This window comes from Capra hircus, chromosome 26 (genome assembly GCF_001704415.2).
Source record: "Capra hircus breed San Clemente chromosome 26, ASM170441v1, whole genome shotgun sequence".
NCBI lineage: Eukaryota > Metazoa > Chordata > Mammalia > Artiodactyla > Bovidae > Capra > Capra hircus.
Window position 1 is genome coordinate 17196573 of NC_030833.1, and position 12694 is coordinate 17209266.

At 53.9% G+C, this 12694-nt stretch overlaps 1 protein-coding gene across 2 annotated transcripts in view; it reads left to right on the forward strand.

Moving 5' to 3' along the window:
• The window catches only part of AFAP1L2 (actin filament associated protein 1 like 2), a 115822-nt gene that overhangs the window by 83155 nt on the left and 19973 nt on the right, over positions 1 to 12694 (forward strand). Inside the window, exons 5-6 of one of the 2 annotated variants that reach the window (XM_018041453.1) lie at positions 7844 to 7934; positions 10474 to 10557. In XM_018041453.1, coding sequence (XP_017896942.1) covers positions 7844 to 7934; positions 10474 to 10557 — 175 coding nt within the window. The remainder of the gene's footprint in view (positions 1 to 7843; positions 7935 to 10473; positions 10558 to 12694) is intronic. The other variant, XM_018041452.1, reaches the window with a different exon arrangement.

A 12694-nucleotide genomic window follows, 5' to 3' on the forward strand; every position in this document is an offset into this window, starting at 1 on the left:
CCGTGCACAGCTGTGGTCACCAGCTCCAGCCACAGTGATCTTTTGGAAACATAAATCACATCACACCACTTCCCGCTTGAAACCCACCAAGAGCTCCTACTGAACTTAGGACAAAATATCCACACTCCTTCACTTGGCCCCAGGGCTCACCCTGTCTGGCCCAGCTGCGTCTCCAGCCTCACCGCATCTGCTCATCACCGGCCTCCCCTCTGTTCCTGGGTTGTGCCCTGTGGTCAGTCCTGCCACAGGGACTTTGCACTTCTTGCGCCCTGACTGTTCAAAGTTGCCCTTCCTTAGTCTCAGACAGACTCTCCCTGGCCTGCCCACAGGTGAGACATCCCGCCTCGGTGCCTGCCCCCATCACTGCCTGCCTTACCACCTAGCTACCCCTCCGTGTTTATTCTTTGCCTCCCAGAGCAGATGTAAGCTCCCTGAGGCAGGGGCCATGTCTCATCTACTGCTTCATGCTCTGTGTCTGCACACAGTAGGCCATACATGTGTTTGTTCACGGATGGATGGATGCATGCATGGAATTTCAGACTCCTCCAGACCTGGTTTTCAGATCCCAGCTCTAGCTCCGCCAGTACTAGGCTCCTTGACCTTAAGCAAGTTATTTAAGGCCTCTGGCCCTTGGTTTCTTGGTGTTTAAATGAGAGGCATGTGAACATCTCTCAACTAAGATCTCTATTCTTTGGCCTGGCAGACCGCGTCGGTATTCAGCGAGGTGAGCAGTAGTATTTACACTTCCTAGGACAGGAACCTAGGAGTCAGGAGGTTTATAATGTCTCAGTGTTGCACAACCTCGAAGTGGCAGGACATGAACCTGAGTTCTTTCCGCTTCAGGATCTGGTTGGGGCAGCTTCCTGGGAAAGGTGTGAGCTGGGAAGGATTTCTCAGAACATGGGACTCCACGGTGACTGAGCTCACACCGAGCCATCCATCGCTGGGTCTGTGGGCTCAGATCACCACTGAGGGGGTCCTGACGCCAGACTGGCCCCCTTTATTCTTGCCTTCCTGGAGGTAGCGTGGTTCTCCCTGCCGCCCTCCCAGCTGGCGGGGCAGGTCAGGAGTGCCTGGGCAGCATCCCACATCTGGGTGACAGCCGGTGGGGACCCTTCATCCCAGGCAGAGGGAACCTGATGGACTGAGCCTCGCTCCTGGGCATATGCCGATGATACGAGGGACTGCTGTGCTGTGAGTCACTGTCCGCCTGGCCCTGGTCTCCACTCAGCTTGTCTTCTCAGTCAAGTAAAGGTACAAGTTCTGTCTCTTCCAGTTGTGGTCCTCCCTCATTTTGACCCCAGGACTTGGGAAGGGGGCATAGCCCCTCAGCTTCCATCCAGTTGCTGCTGGTTTTAAGCAGGTGGGAGGTGCTGTGGTTTTCAGGTGCATCCTAAGCTCTGCAGGCTTCCCTGATAGCTCCGTTGGTATAGGATCCACCTGCAATGCAGGAGACCCTGGTTCAATTCCTGGGTCGGGAAGATCTGCTGGAGAAGGGATAGGCTACCCACTCCAGTATTCTTGGGCTTCCCTTGTGACTCAGCTGGTAAAGAATCCACTTGAAATGTGGGAAACTTGAGTTCAATCCCTGGGTTGGGAAGATCCTCTGGAGAAGGGAAAGGCTAACCACTCCAGTATTCTGGCCTGGAAAATTCCATGGATTGTATAGTTCATGGGGTCGCAAAGAATCGGACACGACTGAGCGGCTTTCACTTTCACTCACTTAATAAGCTCTGCTCTCTGGATGTAGGGAGGAGAGGTAGCTGCTCTGAGCCAGGGCTGGAACTTTTGTAGCCTGAGTTCATGTATGATTCTGACCAGGGTGCCTTTGGCCTCTGTACAATGGAGGTGCCACTGCCGGCCCCACGTGGGGCAGCTGCCTGTGGACCCGTACCGGGCGGGAGGGGTGTGCATGGGGCAGAGCCTCCCAGGCACAGACTCCCTCTGGAAGCCTGTGTTTGAGGTGCTGGACCAGGTGCCCAGGGTCTGGGGCTGGGTTGTGGCTATACACTGGTCAGGTCACAGAGTCCCACGGCCCGGGACTCCAGCTGGCTTTTCCTACTCCCTTGCCAGTCTCCTGTGACCTGGGCACAGAGGCCCTAAGGGCTCGGGGGTATGAGATGCAGGACCATCAAGCAAGGCCAGGGCAGAGGCTGGCCCCTGGAGAGTGGTCTGCCGGCGTCGGCTGTGTCTGCAGGCCATCGGGGCCAGGAGGGGCTAGAGAGGAACCTGGTGCTGGAGCGGGGAAGATCCCACCACCTGAGAGCCCCATAGTCCTGGAGTGGCCTTTCAGATGTGCGGTGACAGTTCCTGTGGACACAGCCCAGGCCCTGGGGTGACTTCCAGCAGAGCCAGTAACCTTGACAGTCTCCCTACCTTGTGGAATTTCTCTGCCAAGAAGGACCTTTCCTGGGTCCCTCCTAGTCCTGTCTCTATCACCCATCTCCACCCCAGGAGCCTTCCAGGTGTGGACTGAGGGAGGAGGGGGCGGAACCCGGGGTCCTCCCCACCCCACCCGCACGCACCTGCCTGCTCCCCTCTGGCCTCTGCTCTGGTCCAGTCTGGCTGAAGACTTCGTCCAAGGCCCCCAGAGGAGTGCTGTCAGGGCGGAGCAGGGAGCAGCTGTGTCTTCTGGCTCTCACGAGGAGGAGGAGAAACAGAGCTGCAAGTGGTCTGGGAAGAAGGAGAGAATGTGGCCACTGGAGTCTGGGCGACCCTGGAACCGCTCTTCCTCAGCCAGAGAAAGCTGTGTCTCTTTCTGCCCCAACCCTGGAGCTTTGGGGCACTGCCCTGGTTTGTCTGCCAGGATGCCCAGTCCCGGGGCTCGCCAGTGGCTGTGGCAGAAGCTGGGTGTCTGCCTGGGGTCCTCAGTGCTCAGGGCTGGCCAGGAGCATGGCCTCCGTCCCAGGCTCAGCCTGTCCAGTACTGGAGGGGGCAGCCAGGGGTCTGGGTGTGGCCAGTGACTCAGGCGGCCTTGGCACATCCAGGCCGCAGTTGGCCCAGCCAGGTGCTGTGGTTGCTGTAGGAGAAACAGATGTTTGCTGGCGCCGTTCTGCTCCTGGCCAGCGCGGCCGTCTCCACTCCTCCCCACTGAGGCCTGCACACGCGTCGGTGCTGGGCTTCTGTGAGGGGAGCAGCTGACGCCACCAACGGCATCACCGTGGTTGGTCTGGGGAGCCAGGACTACGTCCGCTCGCCCCTACCCCGAACCTGCCACAGTGCACCCTGGGGCTGGTTGTTCAGAACTGCAAGAACGCCTCAGGTCACCTGGGGCCACCCCTCACCTCCAGCTCTGTGTCTCATCCAGAATTGGTACAGTACTTGCATGCTTCGTCATTCAGTTGTGTCTGACTCTTTGCGACCCCATGGATGGTAGCCCACCAGGTTCCTCTGTCCATGGGATTCTCCAGGCAAGAATACTAGAGTGGGTTGCCTTTCCTCTCTCCAGGAATCTTCCTGACCCAGGGATCAAACCCAGGTCTTCTGCGTTGCAGGCAGATTCTTTACCCACTGAGCCATGTGGGAAGCCAAGCCTGTGACCAAATCCTGCACCACCTGCTTTGGTAAATAACATTTTGTTGGAATTTAGCCAAGCTTATTCATCTGTGTGTTATTTATGGGTTCCTCTGCACTACAATGGGGAAGGAAATGGCAGCCCACTCCAGTATCCTTGCCTGGGAAATCCCATGTTTGATCCCTAGGTTGGGAAGATCCCCTGGAGAAGGAAGTGGCAACCCACTCCAGTATTCTTGCCTAGAGAATTCCATGGACAGAGGAGCCTGGCAGGCTACAGTCCATGGGGCTGCAAAGAGTCAGACACGACTGAGCGACTTTCATTTCACTTCACTGCACTCCAGTAGCAGGGTTGCATAGCCCCAGTGGCCTGTGAATCCCTTTTTCACTCTTTATAGGAAAAGTTTGCCAACCTCTGGCACGTCACCCTGAGCGGGGTGGCTTTCTTCCCCGGCTCTTCCTGTGAACCGTGAGAACATGACTTCAGGTTCCCAAGTCACATCTCCTCGGCATCCTCATCGAATGGCACCATCTACGTCATCATGATGATGATTTAAATAATTCTCCTTTATTCTTAATTCCTGGCATTTAGGATCTCTTTCTCCTTTGACCTCTGGTAACAGATCCTTGGGTCTGTGTATCTGACGCTCTTCTGAATTGTTGGAATCGTTTTATCCTTTAACTTGACCTGAGCTCTTATCTTTGGCCCTGGCAACCCTGGGGACAGAGGCTGTCCTGTTCTTTAAGGAGGGAGAGTGTAGTGTAAGCCAGGTCATGCTCAAACACCTCCTCAGTATCCTCCCAGACAGCTCGTGGTCTTCCTCCACCAAACATGCACACGTGCAGCTTTTCTCCCTTTGACATTATTATATTTTATTCTGAAGCTTAGTGAAAACTAGTATCTGTTACTTAATAATGCTGAGTGCAGTTTAATCCTTACAGTGACACCATGTGATAGTTGTTTCTGCCCTCCCCGTTTTGCAGCAGAGGATCTGAGGCCCAGAGAGGTCAAGTCAGTTGCCCAAAGTCACACAGCTCAGATGTGTCAGTATCAGGATTCGAACCCAGCCCTGGAGATCAGACTCCTGCCTCCACCCTATATGCCTCTCTGTATCAATCCATCTACAGATGATTTTGTACAGTGAAAGGTTTGGGAGACCCTCAAGAAACACCCCCTGGTGCTCCACTCCTGGACAAGAGGGCAGGCCCCCTGTGGGGATAATGACCATCAGGAGCTCCCGCCGGAGGGCTTGCCCCCTCCTTCTGTCCTGTTGTAATCATGGGAATCCAGACCAGAGCTGGATCTTGGGTGCTCAGAACTTCTCTCCAGATGGGACCCACCTTCTCATCATGAGAAGAGTCCCCACACTCCCTCAAGGGGAGAAGGGTTTCTTGGAGGATGGAGCTGGAGGCCTGGCCTCTTCAGGAAGCCTGAGCCCCAGCACCCATCTGCAGCGACCTTGCCGGATCCCAGGGGAGGGGAAACGCTTTCCCCTCCTGACCCCAGGAAGTCGGCTCTCAGAGAACCACAGCTGGCTTTCACAGTCAGCCCTTCCTCTGGCTGACCAAGGGGCCGGGAATGCCTGGAGCAGCAAAGGCGAAGGGTCAGCCACGAGCAGCTCCCGCCTGTGTCCACTGTGTGCACGACCCCTGCCCCAGGGAGGAGCCCGCCCTCCTTGCCCCACAGCCACACCTGCCAGCCCAGAACGCAGCTGGGCTGCTTGGGAAATGAGCAGAGTCTTCCGTTCCTCCCTGCGTGCTGAGGGGTGCGCTGCTGGGGCTGAAAGCTGTTCAGAGCCTGCCTCTGGGACTTCTGTCAGCTCTCTTGGTGTCGGGCCAGATGGCGTTAGAAAAATGTGTGGGAGCCAGGTGGTGACCTGGCCTCTGCTGGTCCTCTTCACGCGGACGTGTCTCAGCTTGTCGGACAGCACTCCTGTGACCTGGCCGATGCGGGCGCCAGGGCTGGGAGGCCCCAGACAATGGTGGCAAGAGCCTCCTCGTATTTGATGTGGCTTCCCTGGTGGCTCAGACAGTAAAGAATCTGCCTGCAATGAGGGAGACCCAGGTTCGATCCCTGGGTCAGGAAGATCCCCTGGAGTAGGAGATGGCAACCCACTCCAATATTCTTGCCTGGAGAATCCCATGGACGGAGGAGCATGGCAGGCTACGGTCCATGGGGTCACAAAGAGTCAGAAATGACTGAGGTGACCTTAGCACACCAGCCCTATGGAAACTCAATCACACCTATCTCCCTGAATCCTCAAGGCAGGCTCTTGTTTTATGGAGAGGGGAAGTGAGGCACAGAGAGGCTGTCATATATCCATGGTTAAGGCTATGGACTCCTAAAGCCTGGATTCAAACCTGGTTAGTTTCACTCTAGAGGCCATATAGATAGATCCACTAGCCAAACCACAGAGGACTTAGCTCTAGGAGCCTGGTTTGGGGGCAGCAAGTGCAGGAGCATCACTCTACCTCAGGGGAAGCTGGGATCAGACGCCCTTGTGGCCCTTGCTGAGTACTGTCCCACTGGGACTTAAGGCCAGGCTGACTGTTCTCCCGCTATTGCTGGGGCCAGGGCTGGAGAAGTTCTGTGTCATAGGTCCCCCAAAGAAGCTCATTTTCCAAGGCAAAGATGTCTAGATTCCCTGTACCCTGCCTGCCTGGCCCTCTTTTGGGTAGGACAGCGAATCCCCAACAGCCCATGGGTTCCCCATGTGGAATGCCCAGCGCAAGGACCTCTGAAAACCAGGAGTGGGAATGCACTCCAGCTTTTGCCATGTCTGTTCTCAACTCATGAAGGTTCCCTCGGCCCTCTGTAGGAACTTTGTGATTCAGATAGACATTGGAGACCCATGTGGATGGATGCTTACACATTGATGAACTGTATGTACTAATATTCGCACCACAATCTACTTTTTTTTTAATTAATTTTTTGTTATTTTTGGCTGTGCTGGGCCTTTGTTGCTACAGGCAGGCTTTCTCTAGCTGTGGCGAGTGGGGACTACTTTCTAGCTGCGGAGCAGAAACTTCTCGTTGCGGTGGCTTCTCATCGCAGAACATGGGCTCTACAATGCAGGCTCGCTGTTGTGGCGCACAGGCTTAGTTGCTCTGTGGCATGTGGAATCTTCCTGGCCCAGGGATCGAACCTATGTTCCCTGCATTGGCAGGCGGATTCTTAACCACTGGACCACCAGAGGAGTCTTGCCTGTCTTTTTCTCCCCTGCTATTGCTTATATTACCTTCATAGTCTGGTACCCATCTTACAGATGGAATAATGGCAGGATCGAGACCAATTTTAGCCTCTGTGCTTCTCCACAGTTGCATATCTTATTGTTTTTATCCTACTCAAATTATGCTCATTCACCCTCATGTCATGTAAGAAGTTCAAGGTTGTCTTGTCCTCTGAGCATCCTTCCTTGGTCCTAAATGTTCCTCATACCCTCCAGGCCCCCATGGAGATTTGACCTTGTCTATCAGGAGCCATGGGCTTCCCTGATAGCTCAGTTGGTAAAGAATCCGCCTGCAGTGCAGGAGACCCCGGGTTGATTCCTGGGTCAGGAAGATCCCCTGGAGAAGGGAAAGGCTACCCACTCCAATATTCTCAGGCTTCCCCTGTGGCTCAGCTGGTAAAGAATCCACCTGCAATGCAGGAGACCTGGGTTCAATCCCTGAGTTGGGATAATCCTCTGGAGAAGGGAAAGACTACCCATTCCAGTATTCTGGCCTGGAGATTCTGTGGAGTATATAACCCATGGGTCGCAAAGAGTCAGACATGACTGAGTGACTTTCAGTCATTATCAGGAGCTGTGAGCATTCATTGCCTAGTTAAGTGTTCCTCAGGACCGACTCCCAACCATCTGCTTGCATCTCTCAGCTAGTCTGCGGGAGCCATCCAGTATCTGCTGAGCCAGTGATTGAACTGATTATGGGAGACGTTAGGGGGTTAGAAGCCCGGTGCTCTTCCCCTGCGTGCCCCTGATGAGCTCTGGTCTTTGTAGAAAGTATATTCTATGTAGAAGCCATCGTAGCTACCACGACAGCCTGATGCCATCTGGGCCTGTAAGTGTATTACACCCTGTGTACAACTATACTGTGTGTGTGGTGGGCGTCAGAGCCTCATTTTGCAGGGGAGAACTCTGAGGTTTGGTGAGGTTACATGACGCGCCCACAGCCCTTCAGCTGATGCAAACCAAACACTGTGGACAGGGTGGCTGACGGGGGTCGCTGTAATCTCTGTTTTCCCTCCCAATTTTCTACCCAAAGGGTTAATTCCGAGTTAGTCCCAGTGTATCGTATCTGAAAATGTTTGTTTTATTTATTCATACCACAGATTCCAGAACGTAAACAGCTCTCTGTCCCGAAGATCGAGTCTCCAGAGGGTTACTATGAAGAGGCTGAGCCGTATGACACATCCCTCAATGGTACATCCTGGGAACAGGCCTGGGAGGGGGCTGACCACTTCCTGCACAGATGCCGGCGCCAACTGCCCTTGTGGTGACCGGCACGCTCACCCTGGCTGGAAACACAGTGGGGCCTGGGATGCTCCTACCAGAGGGCATGGCCCAAGTCAAGAGCTGGCCACAGAGCATTTGACCAGTGGTCTGATGGCGAGCTGAGACCTCCAGCAGACCCAGCCCGCCTGCAGGGCAGGGCTTAGGATGGTCCCCAGTGAGCTGGGTTTACTCTGTCTGATGCTTTCTGTGGTCCTGCCTGGATGTTGCGGATTCAGCACAGAAATGAGACAGAGGAGAGGTGTGCTGGCCGAGTGGCACAAGGCCCCGGAAGCCATGGAAATATGGTCAGGCTGAGGCAGAGCCCACTTTCAAGGTTCTTTCACTGGACTGACGGTCCCTGGGCTCCCACTGTGGACCCAGCATGCTTCTAGGAGTGGGAACTCAGCACGAATCAGCAGTCACAGCACTTAGATTCTGGGAGAGAAGACAGGCAACAGAGATGTAGGATGTGTCAAGACCGAAAGTGGTGAGGGCTGAGTTGGGGCAGGAGAGGGACGTTATTCTAACTTAGGGAGGGCCTCTCTGAGCAGATTTCTTAAGAAGTGGCAAGTGGGTGGGGTTGGTACCTGCAGGAAGAACAGAGTGCACAGCACGTGCAAAGGCCCTGAGGCAGGAGGGCCCTTAGCATGTTGCAGGCCAGCGTGGCAGGAGCAGGTAGGGTTGGATGAGATGGATAGGAGATGTGGGCACAGAGGGCAGCTGTAGACCCCGGGAAAGACCTTAGCTTTTCTCTGAATAGACTTTTCTCTAGCCTTCAGAGGGTTACTTCGTGGCAGACCTAATATAGGTATTAAAAAGACGGTCTTTGCTCTGGAGGCCAGGCTTATGCTGGCGTGCTCTTGTCCTCAGCCTGATGAGGCTGGATCAGAAATGCTCTTGTGGTGGTGGTTCTATAACACAGAAACACCTGAAGGTCCTGGGAGAGATGTTTGTGACCCTACTCTCTGGGTAGCTAGATTCTGGTCCCCTTGCTCTCTCCCTTTCTTAACTCCTTCTCTTTCCTTTTGTTGTAAGTGAAAGGTCTTTGAAAGCATAAAGCAATTCGCAGATATGGGAAGTCAACGACCGTGGTAGGGGGAATGTACTTGGCCTAAAGGGGCCTTGTTGGTGTCGGGGATGAGAATGGGACAAGTCCCCTGGAGCACATGGGATCCTTGTCCTCTTTTTTCATGCCTCACCTACTGTCTGCAGTCCCAGGAACTGTGTGGGAGGTGAGGGCCTCTCTGGACTCACGGAATTTTATTCTAAGAGGCTGGCTTTGTGGGCAGACGTCACTTAGCTTGTGAGGTGTTGCCAAGTCACCGCTGGACTGTGATTTCAGACCGGAGCTGTGGGCGCAGCAGGAGTGTCTGGGTGCGTCTGGAAGGTGGGAGCCCTGACTCACCCCGGTGAGCATCTCCATGCCTCTGAAGCCTGTCTCTCTCGGGTGTGGCCCCTGCCAGCCAGGGCCTGCCTCCCAGACGCTCCCGGGGGCCTGTCTGTGGGGCAGACACTTCATCTCGACACAAACAAGTGGTCAGAAGGATCTTGGTGTTTGTCTCTCAACTGGAAATTCCTATTGGTTTTATCCGGGACTAGGAGGAGAGGGGAGTCATCCCAAGGTCAGCAAGTAGAGGCAGTGGGAAGATGCCCAGTTGCCTTTTCTCTCCTGCCAGCACGATGACCGAGGATGACCTGGGGGACCTTCCCCTGCATTAAAACCTGGGCTGTCCTTGTTTCCAGCCTGTCATCTGCCGCACCTGGTTGACCCCTGGTCACAAGAAGAGGAGCAACCGCTGGACTCCAGCCCCATGCTCTAGTTCTTTGGCGTCAGCAATTTTGCTGGCTTCCTGCAGAAGACCAGGAGCCGGCTTCCTGGGCTGCTTTATCAGCACGGTCCCCTCGCGGCTCCCGTGGGCCAGGTGGCTCTCTCTGAACCCAAGTGTAGTAAGCACCCTGCTATGAGTATAGCTCCTGCACGGATGATGCCTCCTGCTGCGGTAATGGCAGCTGCTGTGACAAACAGCACCCCTGGCAGTTTATAGTAGCCCAGTGCAAATCTGAGTCTCACTCTTGGAACAGCTCAGCATGGGCATTACTGGTCAGCAGGCTCCTTCCAGCGTTGGCTTGGCCACCCTCTGAGGCCACAGAAGCCTCTGCAAAGAGGGTGAAGGACCTCTGTGTGCTTCTTAAAGGCACCAGCCAGAAGGACACCCAGGGCTTCTCTAGGCATTCCGTTGGTGACAGGCAGTCACATCTCTGGATGGAAAGGAGCTGGGAAATGATGTCCTTGGCCAGGCTGGGACCTCGCCCGAGAAGCCCACACTTCTGATGGGAACTCACTTGCTTCTGATGGACAGGCAGCCACGTCATCACATCTGTTTGTGTCTCTGCCTCTGGACCTGCCCCTCTCTTCATCTTCTCTCTTTCCCTCTTGTCTCCTTCTGTGCTTCCGGAAATGCCACAGGCCATCCCAGCAGATATCCCGCCTGTGGAGTCCCCAGATGGGTGCAGGTGCCTGAAGGAGTCATTTACGCCACCATCACCTTGGGTACTGCTCGTCCCAGAGCGGGAATGCCAGTGATCCTCTGTGCCTGCTGCCTGGCTCGCGGAGGCGGGGTGCATGCCTGAGGGTGGCCGCCGCCCTCTTCCCGTCCTCGTGTGGGGGTCCTGCATGAGGGTGCCCTGTGTCACCCGCCTGCAGACCCCTGCCTGTGGCATCTGGAATGATGAGGACGCAGAGCATGGCAGGGCCGTGCTGGCCTCTGTTCCTGAGGACGTGCCACAGGACGCGATGGCTGCGGTGCCCACCAGGGGCAGCCGAAAGGGGGCTGAAATTATCTGAGCGTCCTGCCTTTCCCTCCTGCTTATCCTGCAACCTCTGGCAGCCAAGTGTCTGTTTAACAATATCCTTCATTTATGGTTGTGCCATGATCTCTCTTAGGGATAAATAAAATGGTCAATATATTTGCCCTAAAATTTCCTCTGAGCCATTCCAGGTATCATCCCATTCCCCCTGGAGGCCAATGGGCAGACATTAGAATTCTCCATGGAACAGGTGGGGCAACCCCAGGAGCACAAAACAGCCGGGGGCGGGGAGGAGGGTGGGGTCTTGCCAGCTTCTTCACACTGTATACTCTGTAGCCTCACCCACTAACCCGCTGGAAGAGATACCCCAACGGCTGCATCTTTCTTCTTTCATTTATTGTGCAGCTAATGCAGTGCTGACAAGGGGGATTTTTTTTTTTTTAACAGAATCACCCCACCACCAGATCAAATCATTGAATTCTCTGTGTGGCCTTTCAGTACTGTTTTCTTTGCATAGATGATTGTAACTGTGCTTTCTCACTTGCCATCTTAAGGAGTTTCTCAAATTGCAGACTAGCTCGCCAGAGCTTTCACTGATTACGGTTGCATGGTACCCTGGATGGAATCATGCTTTCTCCAGCCTCCTTCTGCTGACTGTTCAGAAGTACTTGCATGAATATCTTAATGCATGTAACCTCTCTCTGCCCGCCTTCCTTCCTTTTTAAAAAAGTAGTTTCCTCGGATAAACTCCCAAGACTGGGATTATTGGGTCAGAGGGGATGGATGTTTTTATGGCTTTTGAAAAAACAGGCTGATGGGTCACTTCCTGAGAGGCTGGTGTTAATTTATGTCGCCACCAGCCATACAAGAGGTCAGGGTCCCCTACCAGGTAACACCTCTATTTTCAGTCTGCTTACTTAATAGGTGTAAAATTGTGAATTCTGTGACTTTTTTTATTGTCAGGAAGGAGAGTCACACTGCTTTTAAAGAAAACTGATATTAAAGTAGTCAAAGTGTTATTTTTAGAAATATTAAAGCAAAATAAAGCACATTTTTATTGGCATTGTAGCTAGAATAACTGTGGCCGTGGCCTTGTTCCATTTTCCTATATTTCTAGTTCAAAGGTGGTTCTGTTTTCTTAGTATGCAGGAACCTAGCTATGCAGGGTGTACCAGAAGCTTCTGGAGAAGGGAAGACAGGGGACCCATGGACTGTCTCTTTCCTGATGGGTAACGTGGAGACAAAAGAGAGGTTCCGTTCACTCTGACTTGAGGGGACAGACCATGTCTATGGAAGTCATAGGGAAGTAGATATGACTTTCTGTCACAGCTGCCCGGTAAGGAAGCAATTGTCCAGCAACTGGGGGTAGTGAGCTCCCCGTCCATGGGGGAATTCAAGCAGAGGCTGGAGCAGGGTTATGATAAGCAGGATTCCTGAGCTGAGCCAGGGGTTGCTGGACCTGAATCCTGAGGTTCTATTTTCTCCATGTCTTGCATTTGGGGGTTTGATTGATATTTTTTTCTGCACCTAGTTTCTGTTGGCCTTGAAGAGGGCAGTGAGGCCCAGAAGACAGAGCAATCTGGCAAGGTGGTGGGGGCAGACACTGAGGCACATGGAGTGGGTACAGGATTGGGTGAGATGTGGTAAATTGGGGGACTCTTTTAAAGAGAATAAAATTGTAACAGTGGCACATTGCCAGGAAAGAAGAGTATCAGGTGGAGATGAACAGGAGGAGCTGGGTTCATGCTGGGAGGTCTTCTGTGGGGAGAGAGAACAGTCTGTGGAGGGTAAGAGTGGATTCTCCAGGAGGGCTGTGACTGTGACCTTAGGAGGGAGAGGGTGACCAGAGGGCCCGCTCCTACTGTGGGTTACTGCACTTT